The sequence below is a fragment of the Patella vulgata genome, chromosome 5 (genome assembly GCF_932274485.2).
Source record: "Patella vulgata chromosome 5, xgPatVulg1.2, whole genome shotgun sequence".
NCBI lineage: Eukaryota > Metazoa > Mollusca > Gastropoda > Patellidae > Patella > Patella vulgata.
The window spans coordinates 50621936-50641932 of record NC_065883.2 but is presented as its reverse complement, the minus strand read 5'-3'; the positions used below and the strand labels follow the sequence as shown (position 1 = coordinate 50641932).

Genomic DNA, 19997 nt, shown 5'->3' with positions numbered 1-19997 from the left:
TTTTTTGACAGACGTAGGAGGTTGTGGCGTTGTCGAAACGAGCGCTTCCAAGACGTTAACGTCATCAGACATGATCGATTTGGGGGTGGTTCTGTTATGGTGTGGGGAGGCATCACTGTTGCTGGAAGAACGGCTTTACATGTTGTTGCAGGGCGTGTTACAGGCCAGTACTACCGGGACAACATCTTGGCAGTCCATGTTGTGCCGTTCGCACGACGTCATGGCCGCCGTTTCATCTTCCAGGATGACAACGCAAGATGTCACAGGGCCAGGATCGTTACAGGTTACCTCCAACAACAGAACATCACCACATTACCTTGGCCAGCACTGAGTCCCGACCTCTCCCCCATCGAGCATGTCTGGGACATGCTTGGACAGAGGTTACGTCAACGTCAACAACGTCCTGCCAATGTCCAAGAACTTGCTGCTGCATTGCAACAGGAATGGGACAATCTGGACCAAAATGACCTTAGATGTCTCATTAGGAGTATGCCACGTCGGATCAATGCTTGTTTGGCAAACAGAGGAGGATTTACCCGTTACTGACTTGGTTGTGATGCTGTGGTAACTTTGCTGTTTGACCCCGGGTATCATTTTACCCTTATAATGGTCAGTCTGTGCCTTACTTAGTCTAACGATCATTTGGAATAAATCGATGAATGTGAACTTCATTTCATTTTGTCATTTGTTTCTTCGTCAGTTTTATTTGTATATTTGCCGTAAATAGGTCACCCAGACCAATTTACGGCACTCCAATGTTAAAGGTTTGAATGTCGTAAATGGTGTCGTAATTCGTGAGACACAAGTCAAATAAAACAACGTGTTTTAATTATCAATATCTACCTGCTGTCATAATTCGTTTTTCTCAAATAAAACACAAACACTGTTTTAAGAATTGTTAATCTCAAGGTAATAAAGTAATATTTGAAAAAAAAAACCAACCCCAAAAAATGAGAAACAGAGTGGGGTGGGGCAATATTATGCTCGGTCGGTTGGTGTCAAAAACCTTTTAGATCCCTGGCAGAGTCTCTGTATCATTGATGAAAATTAAGTGAATTTGGTAAAAATAAAAATTTGAAAATATAAATGGAAATTTGATTTGCACTGAAGCAAATGCAAATACAAAAGGCAGCAGATCTAGTTTATGCATTAGGACTGGAAACGAATTTCATAATTTGGATATATACCCGTGTTAGAACTAGTGTTCTTTCTATAGACAGAAAATAATTTTGGAATAACCATAACTATTCCTACAACACAACAAATTTAATACACAATTATGCTAAGTGGTAACTTTATTTTTCTTTTGCAGCTAGTCTATGCAATTAACTACGGTATACTAGGGCCAATGTCCTCTGGTATCATATCAATATATTTTGTTCATAAAGGGAACCAAGTGATCAATTATGTTATTATCACTAGACATATAATCAACACTATAAGATAGTAACTGATATTATTAATTAACACATTCATCACTTAATCAATATCACACACTAACCACTGGTTACACATCACTTCAGACACATTTTCAATTATCAATGATAATTTAATTTTCAAAATTGTTTTATCAAAATCAAAACTCTTCCACTCTAGGCACTGTTTTTGTAACCCAATATTAGGACTGGAATAGACAAAGTCGGATTCAAATTTTATTCCGATTGATCGGAATCAGTTCTTTAAGGGATCTAAACTTCTATTCTTTGGAACCTTATAATGAATGAAAATAGATCAAAAAACACATCATGTAAATAAATTGATTTCCATCCAATTTTAAATGTATATTTCAATTTCTTATATTCAGCGAAATGTGTCAGCCGTCCAAATTAAATGGCATTCACTTGCACATGGTTTGTCCAGCCTACAACAATCTTTTAGTCGTTTGTGGATCAGCCAATCTAATTTCTTCCGCATCCACTTTTAAACTGTCCACTGTGAATTTATTGGAGCCCATACATTCAAGGTAAGATAACAATGTTGAAGATTAAGTTAAAAGAGATTCTTCAGATGGGGCAACAAATTATGTTAAGCTAATAGTGAGGATGATGTCCTCAGCCTCAACTCCAAATTAAATAGATGACATTACTTGCACATTTATCTCTTATAAAGCATTGAGCAATCAAATTGTTTATTATTACTCTTAGTCTTATCATATAGCATTTATAACACTGAATAACCTAAGCAAAAAAAAAACTCCTTAATTATCCAACTTAGTCTTTGTACTGAAATAATGAAACTAAATACCGATTCATCACTCCCCCTCATTTACAAGCACAATTATTGGTTCCAAAAGGACAGAAAATGCTTATCACAAAACTTGGTGCAGGCATTTATCATATTTTTCTGGGGTATAAGTCGATACTTTTCCAACGAAGTCCGGCCTTCGTCTTATACTCCGCTTCGACTTCTGTACTGATGAAGGTAACCCCCCCCCCCCCCCAGTGGCTGCCAGGCAGGATATGCCCACATTTTGCAAGAGATGGATAGATAACAGGCTAAAAACAAAAACGATTTTTTGTACAATCAGGGGCCATAATCCAGAAAGTTATGGTCTGAAATATGCAAATATTTAAAAGGGACTCAGATATGTTTGAAGTTTCATCAAAATCGGATAAAAATTGTGACCTCTGGAGGGTCCATAACCTTTGTATAACATACTTATACACAATTTGCGTGTCAGGCACTTTCAATTCGATTTTCCCGAAATTCCTATTCAACCTTAGATAGTGATATATCTAAACGGCTTTTAAAATCGGAATTGTGACCTCTAGAGAATCCAGAAGCTAAAAATGTGATTTTTCGACCAATCAGGGGCCATAATCCAGGAAGTTACTTTTCGGTATGTGTGATTATCAACAGGAACTAAGATCTTTATGATAAAAACATTTAATGTTTCATCCAAATCGGATAAAAACTGTTGTCTCTAGAGGGTCCACAACCTTGATATACCATATTTTTACACTCTTTGCGTACAAGGGGCGGCCATTATGTCTGTCAGTTTTTGTCCGATTTTCACAAAATTTGAACTCAACCATCATTAGTGTGTAACAGGGATATATTCAAACGTTTTTTTTTCCTAATTGGATAAAAATTGGGACATCTATAGGGACCACAATTTTTAGTACAATCAAGGGCCATAATTCAGGAAGTTACGATCCGATATGCGCAAACCGGTCATATGGAGTTGAGGTCATCAAAAGTATCAAGAAAAGAACCTGCGGCTGCCAGGCAGGATACGCCCACATTTTTGAGAGATGGATAGAGAACAAGCTAAAAAGAAAGTGATTTTTCCTACAATCAAGGGCCATAATTCAGAAAATTACAATTTGATATGCGCAAATATCGAAAGGAACTGAGATCGGATTAAAATCGGATTAAAATTGTGACCTCTATAGGGTCCACAACCTTGATATACCATATTTTTACACTATTTGAGAACGAACGGTGGCCATTTTGTCTGTCTGTTTTGGGCCGATTTTCACGAAATTCGAACTCTGCCGTCCTTAGGGTGTAACGGTGATATAATAATACGATTTTTTAAATCAGATAAAAATTATGACCTCTATAGGGTCCACAAGCTAAAAACGCAATTTTTTTAACAATCAGGGGCCATAATTCATGAAGTTATAATCCGATATGCGCGAATATCGAAAGGAACCAAGATCTTTGGTTTATAAACTTACATTTCAAGTTTCAACAAAATCAGATAAAAGTTGTGACCTCTATAGGGTCCACAACTTTGATATACCATATTTTTACGCTATTTGAGAACGAACAGCGGCCATTTTGTCTGTCAATTTTGATCCGATTATCACTAAATTTGAATTCTGTCATCCTTAGGGTGTAATGGTGATATAATAATACGGTTTTTTAAATCGGATAAAAATTATGACCTCTTATAGGGTCCACAAGCTAAAACGTGATTTTTCGTATAATCAGGGGCCATAATCCATGAAGTTACAGTCCGATACATGCCAATATCGAAAGGAACCGAGATCTTGGGGTGATAAACCTATATTTCAAGTTTCATTGAAATCGGATAAAAATTGTGACCTGTGGACTGTTCACAAACAATTTTGGATGGACGGACAGCGGCGACGACAATATAGATCCACATGAAAATGTGGGCGTATAAAAATTAACAGAACTTGATAACGATAAGAGGATACTTGTCGAAACGTCGTGCTTTTAGAATAAACAAGTGATTGTTTCCCATAAAAACGTGTTCAGTTAATGTGTTTTCCCAATCGCTAAATGCTACTTAAAGATACATTCCTGGGTACAAACTGGGTGATTTAATGATATATTTGGACTAAAAACATATTCAAACTAATTAATTTATCATAATTTTGCTTCAAATCCTTCTCAAAACATTGCAATTGTCGGGGAATACCCTGGCTATAAAAAAATCGATCAAAAGGTGTCGTGTTTGTTTCACGTGACTTACCTCTCTCGGAGGAGGAGAATTCATTGCATACACACGACGATGTTGTCTTTAATCGCCATCTATTTATTACAAATTTCGAAGCCTAATTTAATTCTCGGATTGTCCACTGCTCGCGTCTTTTTCTGTGATTTTTATCTCAGAAAGTGTTTTACTTCTAACTCTTCATAAAATCTATCAACATGTTCATCAAGCGCTAAATCTCCGCGTGCAACCTTTGACGTCACGCATGCAGACACACGTAATCGTCGGGCTGTCGATTAGAGAAACCCTTACATTTTTCTCCTGTATGCGCACCATGAGTGTTTTTCAGGGAATCCAGTATTTTTCTAGTAAGATTGGATATTTCTACTTTCCATTTGGGCAGTGATATTTCAAATACCACTTTGTAACTGTCCAGAAACAATTCACATTTTTACAAATTCATTTGAAGCTTTAAGTATTATATAGGTTGTTCGTCTGGTTTCATGATGGCGCAGACAGACATCAAGTAAATTTTCAGTCATTTTATCAGCTTTGTGTATTAAATATGTATTTCTTTTTTTTATGTCCATAAAATAAATCTCTTTAAAGAAACAATAATTTCTTGGAGTGATGTTTAAAATGGCTAACCCTCTTTGATTTGGTTTAAAACTTTCAATGGATTTTATATGTTGATTTGTTTTGTTTGTTGACAACTGGTCTTTGTGAAAACTTTGACAATTATAACTAAAGCCAGTGGTGAGATATAACTGAATCTGTGTTCCACTACAGACACAATAAGCCATCAACTAAAATTAGTAAAAAAGCCAACTTCCATTTAATCTTTGAAAATAAAAATCTAATTGTACACAGGTTTCCCAATCACTAATCGAAATAACAGTTCAACCCAATTCAAAACTTTAATTTCACCTAAATCAAAGAAGTTCAGTTTGTTTAAATATTATTCCAGAAATGTTTTATTAATTATATTATAAATAGAAAAAAAATATAATCAGTACTTGAAAGTAAAATGTTATCTTGTACCTGAAAGTGAGGACTGGATACGCACTTTGCCAGTTGTTTAAAGAGTGGAACCATTATTTTAGTAAATTCAGCTGGTTCTATCACATCCAATACTTCTTCTAATTCATTTAAAAACATAACCTAAAATAAGAAATAATTTGTGTGACTTCCTTTATATCTTAATCCTGAAAAGCTAACTAGAATGGTTCATTTTGGCAGAAAAACAAGTCACATGAGCAAATAACAAGAACATGGCGACAATGCCTGCATTGCATACTGGTGTTGATGCTACTACACAAATGGAATTTTAAAATACTGTTACATAAAGACAAATAATGTTTTGACAAATCACAAACTATTCTTATGATGGATGTTTTGCTTTCGTTTTCTGCCACATATGTTAAATGAAGACACATAACTTTGGAGGAATATTACTGGCATGAATTTGAGGCAGGTATGGGTTGGCCTTCATTCTATCGTATTACGGTACGAAAACTTGTAATTTTGTAGGGATATTACTGACATGAATTTGAATACCGTACAGGAATTAAATATGAAAAAAAGCGAGGTGCACCTATTTTTTTATATTCAGAACATGATATGCTTAGGGGAATTCCAGTTACTCACGTTACATTTAAAGAGCCCTATATTGAGATTAAGACTACAAACAACAATCGACATTGATATGTTAAATATTGTGTATGGGCATCCATCAATGATGGAAGGAAATCATAAGATAGAATGTAAACAAAAATGAAATAATTTTTTGGGGTGACATCTGAAAAACATGGTGTTACTCACGTTACATGGAATGGACACCAAAATTTTGATGTTTTGTTAGCACATAAATATTACCTTCAAGTCTAATCTCTTATTTATAATAAGTATTTATTGCAATAGGTATGGCTGTTATTAAGTTATTTCTTTGCAATAAAGTATAAATATATGAAAAGGATCTGATTTTTTTAATGAAACGTGTAGAAAATGTTGTTACTCACATTACATTCATATTGTAAAATGAAAACTAAAGAATACTTATAAATAAAACTTTATAAGTGATGACATGTTTCAGGATAAGTTCAAATAAATCCAACCACAGATAATACTAATTATTAGTAGTACTTAAGAACGTATTCGCGAGAGGACCAGGCAAAATCTTGAAAATGTGCTAAGGTGTGATGTTTGAAGTTTCCCATCAGACTATTGCTATATGACCCCCTAGGGGTCCTGTATCACAGGTATAAATATTTCAGTCATCGCCCGCCTGTACGGCCTACAGCGGGCAATTAGTTTTTTTTACCGTAAAATAGCTGATTTTTCAGTAGATTTTTGTGTTACTTTGCAGGAGCTCCACAGCATTATTTTAACTTATCCACCCCATCTCAGGCAATATTTGAAGAGGGTCTGCTGGGCCCTCAATTCCTCACAAGTATTGATTTTTATATCTATTTCCCTGAGTTACTATAGCCATCTGAAATTTGACTGCTCATTAAATTTTTCGGAAAAATCACAGATCTATGTATGCTTGCAATGCTCTTTGAGTAGATAGAAGATATGAAATTTATCAGTATCCGGGTTGTATGATGTCATGAAGTAGCTCTACCAAAAAAGAACTGCCCACTCCATTAACCTGCGGGGGCAACTTGAAAAATGCCATTTTCAGATAATTTTAGCCCTAGTTGTGGCCTGTAAATATAAGAAAATTCGTTATCTAATGTTTAAAATCGATCGAGTAGCATCTATCCGGTCTCTCTACATCTGTTCATTGAGACCTGGACAGTTTCTGACTGAACACTCGTCCCAGTGTTTGCTTGGTCTCCAGCAATGGCGTCTTTTTCGCAAAATCAGTAAAATGACTACAAAATGCTCCTTTTCGGCCGTTATGCCGGCGATTTAGTGCGGCCAACACTCATCATATGCTAAAGAAACTACAGTAGTACCGTTATCGTCATGTCAAAAGGACATTACTACTCATTTAAAGCGGGTACATCTACTAAAAAACAATGTTTCGACGGAAATCGAATTAATCCTACTAAGATCAGGACATTTCAAACTGATTGATGTTTCTGTTAATGAAATGACTATATGCCCAGTACACCGTTATAAACTTGGCATATGTTGGCATCGTTCTGACAAGTGTAAAAACCAACTTCATCCTCTGAACTCTATAATGAAGCTGGATCTTTTTTTACAATCAGGAACTCCAGCCATTTAGCAGAATAGATTTAGTGATCTGGGACCATACCGCAGGTGGCTGCAAATCGCAGTGATGTAAGAACTAAATGACTATAGTTACTCATTATTTTCATTCTAATCTATGTAAAGATTATAGTTGTTTTCAGTCAGGATAAAACTTATAATCAGTCTGAGGAAAAGAAAAACTGTGACAACTGTACACCTCTTTGTAATGTAAAGAGATACCTTGTCTTTCATTTCATTCAAAATGAATCTTTATACTGGTGCATATCACATAATGAGAATGACCTTGCTTGACTAATTTGTACTGATGGAAGAAACTATTTTAATTGACCTGCGTACACGATTTACTTCCGGTTAAGTTGGATACCAAGCTTAGAACCTGTTCAGACCATACATTCTACTGGGTCTCATAGTAAAAAGCCGAAAATAAAGCATGGATGCACGTCAATAAGTTTCTTCCAAGTAGCAACCTATTATCAATCTCTCTTCGCTATTTATTATTTTTCCGGAGTTTTCCGGTACTTTATTCTGGTGTTTTCTGAAAATATTTATGACCTAAGAGTGGAATTTATATTTAGAGAGCGCTCTAAGCAGTTCCAGCGAGTATGGTTTTCATTCTATTTCCTGTTGATATTTTCTCAGAATTTTTCGGTGTTTTCGGATAATTTTCCGTTGTTTTCCGGAATTTTTTATTTATCATAAATTGAAATCAGTCCCCATATTAGTATTTGTGTCTTATTTTGAAGGAACGTTGAGTTAAAAACGTTCTATTCTGACTTTAATGCTTGGAGACGAGTTGATTTTTCCACAAAATAGATAAAGTTCAAAATACGCTCGCTCACTCAATATGTGGATTCCGGTCATTTTTATTTTTGTTATCATAAATATGGATGTCTCTCTTATTTTTGATAATGACCCCATGGCAGTCATCCCCAGGAAGAGTGCTCTATATAGATTTGAACTAAGTACGTAAAATGATAGGAATTGTTGATAGTGTTTGGTATCCAGCCTGGAATAGACCTGAGTGGGTTCTGAGAGATATATCCATATAGGGTGATTAGGGGATGAGTTCAGCTACAAAATGTCACAAGATCATTTACAATATCTAATATAAGTATAAGAGCCGTCAAAAGTTTACAATTGTTTTTATGGTTTTTCACCATTTTCACAGCGTATGATATATAAATTCGATTTTCTCTCTATAGGACTGACAGAATTGATTGAGGTTGCAACTATGGAGGTCTTAGGACTAACCCTACCCACCACCAAAATTTGGTCTAAATCCGTCACCTTCACCTTAGCACCCACTGCCTGGTGCTATGGCGAATACGTTCTTAAGTCACTTATTCAACCAATTGTTGGTAGGTTTACTTAAACAGTGCAAAGTTATCTAAAATTTTCGAAAAATAAGCTTACAAAAATTTTAATTTCAATTTATTAAAGTATATGTTCAAGTTCATTTTGAATAATATTAATACAGTGTCCACCACGTGACTTTTCATATAATCAGGGGTCATAATTCGGGAAGTTACGATCCGATATAGTGTGTAACAGTGATATATTCAAACTGTTTTTTATATAGGATAAAAATTCTTAACTGTAGAGGAACTCGAATTTTCATACAATCAAGGGCTATAATTCAGGAAGTTACAAACCGATATGTGCGAATATCAAAATGAACCAAGATCTTTGAGTTATAAATATGCATTTGAAATTTCATCAAAATCAGATGAAAATTGTGACCTCTAGAGTGTCCACAAGCTAAAAACATGATTTTTCATACAATCAGGGGTCATAATTCGGGAAGTTACAATCCGATATGCGCGAATATCAAAAAGAACCAAGATCTTTGGGTTATAAACATGCATTTCAAGTTTCATCAAAATCAGATGAAAATTGTGACCTCTAGAGTGTCCACAAGCTAAAAACGTGATTTTTCGTACAATCAGGGGCCATAATACAGGAAGTTACAATTCCGATATGCACGAATATCAAAAGGAACTAAGATCTTTGGGTTATAAACATGCAGTTCAAGTTTCATCAAATCAGATGAAAATTGTTACCTGTAGAGTGTCCACAAGCTAAAAACATAATACATGAAGTTATGGTCCGATACATGACAATATCGAAAGGAACTGAGATCTTTGGGAGATGACCTATATTTCAAGTTTCGTTCAAATTGGATAAAAATTGTGACCTGTAGAGTGTCCAGGGACCATGGTATAATACGTCCACATGAAGATGTGGGCGTATAAAAATAATTCTAGCTGAAATATATAGAGGTAATGTGTGTTAATCACATCACATATTGCGTTACTCACGTTACATAAATGATTCTGTTACTCACGTTACAAATTTGTAGGTGCCATTATATGGAGAATAAATGACATTTTATATTGAATCATTTTATTTTAAGTACATGGTCAATAGTAGATATTCCATAGAAAATATGGCTGACATAACCATAAAAAAAATTCAACCATCATTGTTTTTCCATTTTTTGTGTTACTCACGTTACGAGTGCCATGTACTTAGTATTATATACTATAAAACTGACTCATTTGAATATCAACATTTGTTGTTATTATTTTGAATAAGGAGAAGATTTATATTTTCTGATTTCAGAAAAAAATTATTTAAATTAGTAATTAGGAACTTTTAAATCAAAAACATTATATAGCTACAAAATCAGTTAATGAAATTACTATATATGTCAAGGTAAATGATAATGGTGCTATATAAAAACTTCACTAGAATTTTTTACAATTTCTTTACAATTCCAAACCCTAAAGAATATATAGACCAGACAAACTTAAAAAGATAGGTTGCCAGGCAACGAAACATACGTCCACAGCAGCTAAATCGTCCGGGCAGTCAACAAGGGTTGTCGCATATTTTTACTTTTTTCGGTAATGAAACATTTATAATACACTAAAATCTGATTAAGAGCAACAACTCACGAAGTAATTATCAGAAAACTATTAAGAATTTGTTTGGTTTTTATAAAGTTCAGCCCCATGCTAACGTTTTGTATGCAAAGCTTTTAATATCATGGATTTAACTGTTCAAGTCATAAAAATTCATTGAAAATCAATATACTTGTTCGTCTCAAAATCTTAAACTCTGTGTATCAATCTGAAGTCAATCTGATGATAACTTTAGCCTTTAGAGCGTCACGAGATTTTGCAAAGCGATCAAGGGCCATAACTTTGTCAGTAATTATCGGAAATCGTTGAAAATCAATAGGAATCTTCGTCTCATGACCTCAAACACTGTGTATAAATTTAAACTCTTGAATTGGATATTAACTTTAGCCTCTAGAGCATCCACAAGATTTTTTGAAGTGATCAAGGGCATAACTCTGGCAGTAATTATCAGAAATCGCTGAAAATCAATAGGCTTCTTTGTCTTATGACCTTAAACACTGTGTATAAATTGAAAGTCAATTGGATATTAACTTTGGCCTTTAGAGCGTCCACAAGATTTTTTGAAGTGATCAAGGGACATAACTCTGGAAGCAAATATTGGAAATCGCTGAAAATCAATAGGGTTCTTCGTCTCATGACCTCAAACACTGTGTATAAATTTAAAGTCAATTGGATATTAACTTTGGCCTCTAGAGCGTCCACAAGATTTTCCAAAGTGATCAAGGACCATAATTCTGGCAGTAATTATTGGAAATCGCTGAAATCAATAGGCTTCTTCGTCTCAAGACCTTAAACACTGTGTATAAATTTAAAGTCAATCAGATATTAACTTTAGCCTCTAGAGCATCCACGGACGGGGGCGACGACAATATACGACCACATTTCAATGTGAGCGTATAAAAACAATATCAAACACATATAGTTCACCAATGTTTTTGTAATAAAGATCAATAGTATTGTTTGTTGCTTACCGTTATGATTTTAGACAAAATGATAAGTTCACCAATGTTTTTGTTATAAAGTAGACCCGTATTTAAAAAATTGGCGATGGTTATTATTGGGTCAACAATAATTTTTTAATTTGCGCAGGAGCGCCTTTCAGAGATACGGAATTCGCATTTTATAATACGGCGAATATTCGTGTATGTATGTCGGGCCAAAAGGTCATTTCTTAAATAGTACGAACCTTCCTTTAACACTCCCTTTAACAAGACAAATTGGAATGATATGTTTCGGCATGATAAATAATGTTGAAACTAATCGTTAATCTATTTTCCGTACACGAAACTAAACAACTCCAAATATAAGGAAACATTGTCGTGAATTTATCAGTTAAATTCTCGGCTGATATCTTTTATCGCTTACATAATGTACATTAAAAATTTACGCAATATGTAAAAAGTATTTACCTTACCTTATACTCATATTGTATATGTTAAATATCCGTAATAATTATCACAGATCATTATTTGCTTGAAAACGATACCTGTATGTGTATCGAAACGTAGCATGTTAATAAATTCAGAAGTAGTATATCCATATAAGTGTGTTTTATTTTTAGTGAAATCTATTTCTATATGTCTTATAAGGATTATATCACAGACAAATATAAAAATAATACCAATCCAAATTAATATCATTTTGCATATATATATAATCAACTTGGAAATACAAAATGTAAATCGTAACGCATTGTCGTCTAAACGGTATTATAAATTATAAAATAAACCAAAAATCAATGGACCAGTTGTAAGGTGAACATTGCATGGTTTCTGGCAACTTTGGGTCTTTGCGGCGCCATGTAGTCTTAACCAATAAAAACAACAAAGTGGCTACGTGCGATTTTATTCTTTGATCTTTGATTCACGGGACATTTCTGTTAGTCAAACCAATCTGCACGAGAATGACAACATACAAGCTGACAGTTATCATTGATTTGGGATTCATGTGGAATAGATTCTTCCATCGAAATACAGTTATTCTTTTCTAAAATAAAACGAGTGCCTTAGATTTTTGCGTGGATTTGATAGCGGTTATAATTAACTAATATTCTCTTACATCGGAGACTTGTGTCGCGTTCATTTCATTTTTACAGTAAGTACGAACTTATGTCTGATTTGAAAGCGCTTTCGAATCCCGTTGCAAGTTCTATTTGTCTTATTTCTATTTATAAGACCGATAACCAAAATACCTTTATAGTTTGCAATTTAAAAGTCTATCTTTGCCGTGATTCGAGAGTAGTTCTTAACTATACACTCATAATACAGTAAATATGCAAAACAATTTGAACACAGCATAAATATCTAAACTGTGTAATACATGTATAGCAGGGATCTTAATCGGCTGTTTTTTGTCAGCTTTAGCCGATTGATCTTTAATCTAGCTGATTGGTAAAACAATGAACCTGCCACTATGGTATCATATATCAATCTACTTTCGGCCGATTTACAAAGAGTTAATTATCAAGCCGATTGGTAAAACAATGAACCAGCCAGTATGGTATCATTAATCAATCAACTTTCGGCCATTAACAAAGAGTTAATTATAACTTGTCGATTAAGAAACCCATCAAAGAGCCAGTCAATACAATATGAATACCTTCAGCTTCAATCCTTATCGGCTTATTTCCTAAATAAACAACTTAATTAGTTGAGTTAATCATGCCAAGTAAAAGAATGTATATAATCCGATGTCAATTCATTCATTTCTATCTAACACAATGTTGAAGTACTTGAACACATCGCAGAATGACAATAGAAAATGTAAACGAGATTTAGCCGAAGATAGTGATGGCGGCGTTGACCTTGAACTTGAAGCATGCACGTCGTCATTGGAAGTTCCAAAAGCCGCAGATCCTTTCCGCTTCCAATATAGGTCAACCAAAGTCGCATCCCAAACTTAGGCTGCCTGTCTACAGCTAGCTCTGCCTGAGAACAGGCCCTAAGCTAATTAACCGACATTTTAATTCCTACATTTAGTCGAAAACATTGAGTATGCTTTTAGTAATTTTTAAAAGTATTTATTTCTCTTCTATTGTCATATTGAATGAAAATAAATATGTTAATTAGCCGCTGTGTGTATGAAAGATGTCAAACTAATCAAAGCCGAATCACAAAATAGTCCTCTAATTATTCAATATGGCGGCGACCATGAAACATAATTTCACAGAGGCAGTTTTGTTTGCGAAGACAAATTTAGGAGTATCTAACCTTGTTTTGAAAGATAAGGCAGAAGTTGACAATTTGCCAATGACACGTGTTTACATAATACATGTGCTTTGTTGTATACACAAAGCGGTAGTCCCTTCCCAAAATGATCACGTGAGCGTTTTAAATGGAGTCTATTTGGGGCAGTGATCATAATCTTGAAGTATGACGTAGAAGGATTGCTGCGTGAATTTTGCCAAAGTCGAAGTCCGGAAGATGTTTTAAATCCGAATGGTTAACTACTTTCAAATGGCTTTCGTTTGACAAAAATTCACAGAAAATGTTTTGTCTCGTAATAACCTACTGACCCGTATATAATTATTATGTTCACGTCAAGTTAACCTATTATTTTCACGTATCTTATATTATAAACCTATTATTTTCACGTATCTTATATTATATTATTGTACCAATTTCAGATCTGCCAGAAGCATAACCATAAAAATAAATTTGTAAGTGGCTCTATTAATTTCAAATTATCGGCAATAAAGGACCATATTAAATCCGAAGAAAGACGATGACAGAACAAAGAGTTTAATTCCCAAATCTATAACAACTGTTTCAAACCGGGCTGATGGTACAATGATTGCGTTAATCTGAAATGCTTATTTCATAGCTAAAAGAAACATTGCCATCGAAAATTATGAACAATTGAACGATTTGACAGAACAGCAGGGACACGAAATGACAAAACCAGCGGCTGCCAGACAGGATATGCTCACATTTTCGAGAGATGGATAGAGAACAAGCTAACAAGAAAGTGATTTTTCCTACAATCAAGGGCCATAATTCAGGAAATTACAATTCGATATGCGCGAATATCGAAAGGAACTGAGATCTTTGTGATATAAACTTACATTTCAAGTTTCAACAAAATCGGATAAAAATTGTGACCTCTATAGGGTCTACAACCTTGATATACCATATTTTTTCACTATTTGAGAACGAATGGCGGTCATTTTGTCTCAATTTTGGGCCGATTTTCACGAAATATGAACTTAGTCGTCCTTAGGGTGTAACGGTGATATAATAATATGGTTTTTTAAATCGGATAAAAATTATGACCTCTATAGGGTCATAATTCAGGAAGTTATGGTCCGATATGCGTGATTATCGAAAGGAACCGAGATCTTTGGGTTATAAACTTACATTTCAAGTTTCAACAAAATCGGATAAAAATTGTGACCTCTATAGGGTCCACAACCTTGATATACCATATTTTTACGCTAGTTGAGAATGAACGGCAGCCATTTTGTCTGTCAATTTTGGGCAGATTTTCACGAAATTCTGGCGAAATTTTTGGCGATACCTTTTTCCTGTATGGCGATTCTTTTTTAACCATGGCGATAAATTTTTCTTGCCACAAAGCTTTATTTCCACGCTGCATACACGTTACAGTCTATTGCGCTTGGCTGAGTCAGTTATCAATCAATTAGGTACCAATAATAGAGATATCTTTTGTCTCTTGATCAATCTCGGATTAGTATTGATTAGTATTTACAGTAAGAGTAGTAATAAACTAATTAAGAGACAAAAGATTTAATTATTTGTCTTCAAATACGAATCAGTGGATATTTTGACGGTTTCTACATATTCAAAATGGCGGACACTGTGAATAATACTCGTTCGATTTGTTTGGGATTATTGAATTATGACGTCTGTTTTATCTTTTTCAAACTCCTGTTGCCCATATCGTTAATAAATGAAGCCAGGTTTGTTGTTACAGTTTATAATTGCATATATATTCTTTGGGTTGTCGAAAGTCAGTTATCATCAAATCACATGCCATGGGTCGTAAGCGAAAAATTGAACAGTCTTCGTCAACGTCCGATAGAAGAATGTCAGATTATTTTAGTATGTGACCACCAAAATGCTCCAAGTCTAAAGATGATACTGACATGATCAGCTCTCTTCCATCTAATATTATTAGATCCTTGAATATTGAAGCGATACCAACTTCTACTATAGGTCTGCATGAAGGCTACGGTACCTCAAAAGTTCGCGACTGAGAAAAATTTCAAAAAAGAAAAATCTTAAAGAGGCATTATGGGAGATTAGATAAAGAACTGACAGATCTCACTATAATAGTTAAAAGTAGACAACGTGAATAGAATATTATGCTGGAAATTTCAGTCAAATTGCTCCACTCTGAACCGAAATATTAGCTTTTGAATTTTAGGCCTAGCCTCGATCATCATTATTAAAGTCGGTACAATAAAAAAAACATAGTCTTGATTATCCATTTTTGTTTAAGACCATTATTAGGAAAAGGTAGATCTTTTAAGGATGAATGGAAATTTTCAGATATACAGATATTCATTAAAAACAAATACACTGTGTAATTTAATGTTACTAAGTGGTTAACCCAGATGTTGAAAAAGCTTTCAAAAAATGGGCTACTGCAAAGCAAAGAAGAATTTTGTAAATTGTAATATCATATGTATATTGTATGTACATTTATATAAAAAAAAAATACTGAAAAAATCTAATAGATATTTATTCTTTATTTTGGCAAAGAAAATATATGGCTAATAAATTAAAATGAAAAATTGGCGGAAAAAAAATGAAACCCAGAGTGAGCACTGTACAAGGGTATGAGACAGACAGTAGACAGATTTTTAGCATCGATGACCAAAACATACCTGGACCTAAATTGGCGACATTTTTGCAAATTACCGAAGGGACAGACGAGTATTTGGGCGAGACAATGACAAGGACACATAAAGACGCTACGCTTTTAGACAGGGTACGCAAGACAGTGACTAGGGTGGTGGACAATGCAACTGCTTGGTTCCCCGACAACAAAATTCTCTCCGCGTTCGCGATATTTGATCCAAAGAATGTTACGACTGATTCTAATTACGGCTTTGAGCGATTGGATATTCTAAACGGACATTTTTCAAAAACTGAAAACTGTCCATATGACACATACGTGCAATTTTATCGGAATGGCCCATTATGCTCCAAATGATTATTTTTAATTTTAAGGGGTTAAATTATACTGAATTACTTGTAAACTGTCACAGCAATTCTCTGAGAGAACAATTTCCCAATGTGGTAAGACTCATGGAAATAGAGAGAGAGAGAGAAATGGGGTTTAACGTCCACTCGACACAAACTATGTCATTTCGGGACTAACATATGGTTTTAATTTTATTTACATAATTCGCTTGCGCGTAGGGGTCTTTAGCAGTGGGAGGAAACCGGAGGACCCGGAGAAAACCCACGAGGTTGGACAGACGACCCTACTCCTTGCCACGTACAACCGGGGATTCGAAACCACGCCAGTCGACTCAATGACAGACTTTATGATACAGCGCGCGCACGCTAACCATTCAGCCATCCACCCCCCCCCCCCTCATGGAAATAGGGAGGATGCTACCAGTTAGCAGCGTAGAGTGTGAGAGAGGTTTTTTCCAAACAACCTTATCAAAACTAAGCTTAGATGCCGCCTAAATAAGGACACGTTAGATCGCTTGATGCGAATAAGTCTGGAAGGCCCCCCCTTATATTGTTTTAATTCACATATCTGAATCGTGACAATTGGCCACGTGACATTTCGCACGTACGTCTTATTTCTGACTGTACACGGAAACTAATTTGTGCTAATTTCCGACTATACACGGAAACTAATTTGTGCTAATTTGTTATTATTGATATGTGCTTATATACTTTGTTATTTTTATATATTGACAAGTGATTACGAATAAAATAATTGAAAAAAAAACATATTTATATTTACTTGTAGTTTTTCTTTTTACTAAATTATAACTTCCGTTTGGTTGGATGAAAGCAAAAGTAGGAATATGCATTATGCAAGTTAATGAAATTTGACCGTAAGTGTCGATATTATATCGACGTATGAATACAAGTATGCAATTAAAACAAAGGTTTTGTTTATTCAGAGTTTCAGATATTATTATACCGAATATGTTATGCAATTATGGTCGTGAATAGAATATGCATAAATCAACATTTCTGTTGATGAAAAGACGACTATCCGTTAGGGCTACCCGTGGCCGGTTCATTTCAAAATGGATTAAGAACCCTGATGTATAGTCTTATGCATACGTGTCCTTCAAAGTGTACTAGACATGCAGCTTTACATGACTGGTTGGAAATGTAACCGGATATATCGGGCAGAATATGTGAACACGCATGTTCTCACTATACAACGTGACCTAATGCGTCTGTATTATTAACGAAAATATTCAACATTCATAACATCGTAGCAGTATATCGTTTTGACATTGATTGTTTATGACAAATAAATACCGTTAATTTTGCATGTAAAATTACACCAAGGCCTATCGTGTCACACGATACCGACTGCTACACCGAGTTATTTATCGTGGCAATATCGTGGCAATTTTCAACAAAAAACAACACAATAATCGTGTTTCATCAAAGCGTCATGGCGGGCGTACTGTATGTCAAGTACGCGTTTTAAAGATGGGCTTAATGATATTGAGATTGATTTTAAAAAAATATAATTATTAATATTATCAGGACCACAGGCTTTTTTGCTTTTCAAAGATGCGAGTATATGATCAAATTGGGTTGAGGTAGTACTCAAATTTTCAATTGGCGTGTTCCAAAAGGGATTTCTGGTAGATATGAGGAATTATTATTAGATGAACATTGAGAAACAAAAAAATTGTTCAAGGCGTCTGCCTTTTCCTGGTTGTCAGAATGAATTCTGTCGTCAAACAGTAAGGGGGGTATTATTTGAGAAGAGTTCCCACGTTTCATGGATAGACCACCATTTAGATTCACTGAAAGTATTTGAGTTCACCTCAAGGTCAATTTTATCAAGGTATTCCTTTTTGCATTTTCTAATTTCGGTTGTTACTATGTTTCTGTATTTCCTAGATTCTTGCCAATGGTTAGGGGTGTTTGTTCGTTTTGCCCCTTTATGAATTATATTTTTGTGTCGCAATAACTTGCGTATATGTGGCCATTTATCCATTCTATTCTATTTGCTCATTTTGTCCTTTTATGAATTCTATTTTTGTGTCGCAATAACTTGCGTATGTGGCCATTTATCCATTTTGGTTGACTTGAACGGATAGTTACAGTTTTATGAGGAACAAAATTTTTTATACCTTCAATAATACTCGCTGAGGCGCGAGTCAAATACAAAATACTAACATTAGTGTATAAATGTTGCAATAATGTAGCTCCTCAATACTTATCTGAACTCTTATATGACTACAACCCTATTAGATCACTTCACTCTCAAAATAAACAGTCACTAGTTGTTCCAAGATATAATTTGAAGTCATATGGGTATAGGTCTTTCAGTTCAGCTGGTCCTAGATTATGGAACGAACTTCCACAACAGATCAAGAATCAACAAACTTTTAATCAATTTAAATCCGCACTAAAGACTTTCCTGTTTCAATAGTTTTACCAGTAGAGCCATTACAAAAAGCGTTTTGAGCATGTGTCAACATGGAGAAGACGCTATATAAAACTTCATTATTAAGCTTTCATATTACATATGAAAGCTTATTGTTTCTGTTAAGATTATTATTGTTATTTTTTTTTTGTGTTTTGTCCACAAATCGGATTTCTCAGAATCTAACCATAGGATCGTTCTGAAACTTTTACCTATCCCCCCAAAAATGGGTGGTGGCTGTTGATTAAATATATTTTCAAAACTTTTTACGAATCCGAAATCACCGAATTTTACGAAGGAATGCATTTGACCTACAATGCTGTAACTCTGTGACTATTTGACCTATTTTACTAATTCTTTTTTCTTTGAGTATCTTGAAACATTTACTTCAAATCTGCAATTTCGGATTTTGGCATTTCGAAAATTCGTCGCTGTCATTTCGAACCGGAAGTTATTACCAATTTGACAACTTCTTTAATAGTTGTGCGATTTTCGTGAAATTTAGAATGTTAGTAGATCTTGTCAATGCAACTTCAATGATGTCCTTCGAAATTTTCTAAATTATCTCCCCTTGGTGAAATTAAGGATCAAAGTTTTCAAAAAAATCGACGAAATATAAGTCAGATTGCCTTGAAATTTTTTTTCTGTACTAGCTAAGACAGTACTGATGAGTACACAAAATATGGAGTTTGTCGAGCAAACCGGAAGTGCCACATCTCAAAATGTGAAAAGTCCATACGGCTTTTGCAATATTTTACTTAAAGACATAAGAGTTACATTTTCTGAATGCTTGAAGGAAAGCCTAAAAATCTATCGGTTTAGAATTTTGATTTAGG

At 34.6% G+C, this 19997-nt stretch overlaps 1 protein-coding gene across 10 annotated transcripts in view; it reads right to left on the bottom strand.

Annotated features, from left to right (window-relative positions):
• LOC126821162 (serine/threonine-protein phosphatase 2A 56 kDa regulatory subunit delta isoform) overlaps positions 1–19997 on the bottom strand; it is a 112729-nt gene that overhangs the window by 49756 nt on the left and 42976 nt on the right. For all 10 annotated transcript variants that reach the window (XM_050549534.1, XM_050549537.1, XM_050549539.1 and 7 more), the window contains exon 11: positions 5450–5569. In XM_050549534.1, the coding sequence (XP_050405491.1) occupies positions 5450–5569 (120 nt within the window). The remainder of the gene's footprint in view (positions 1–5449; positions 5570–19997) is intronic.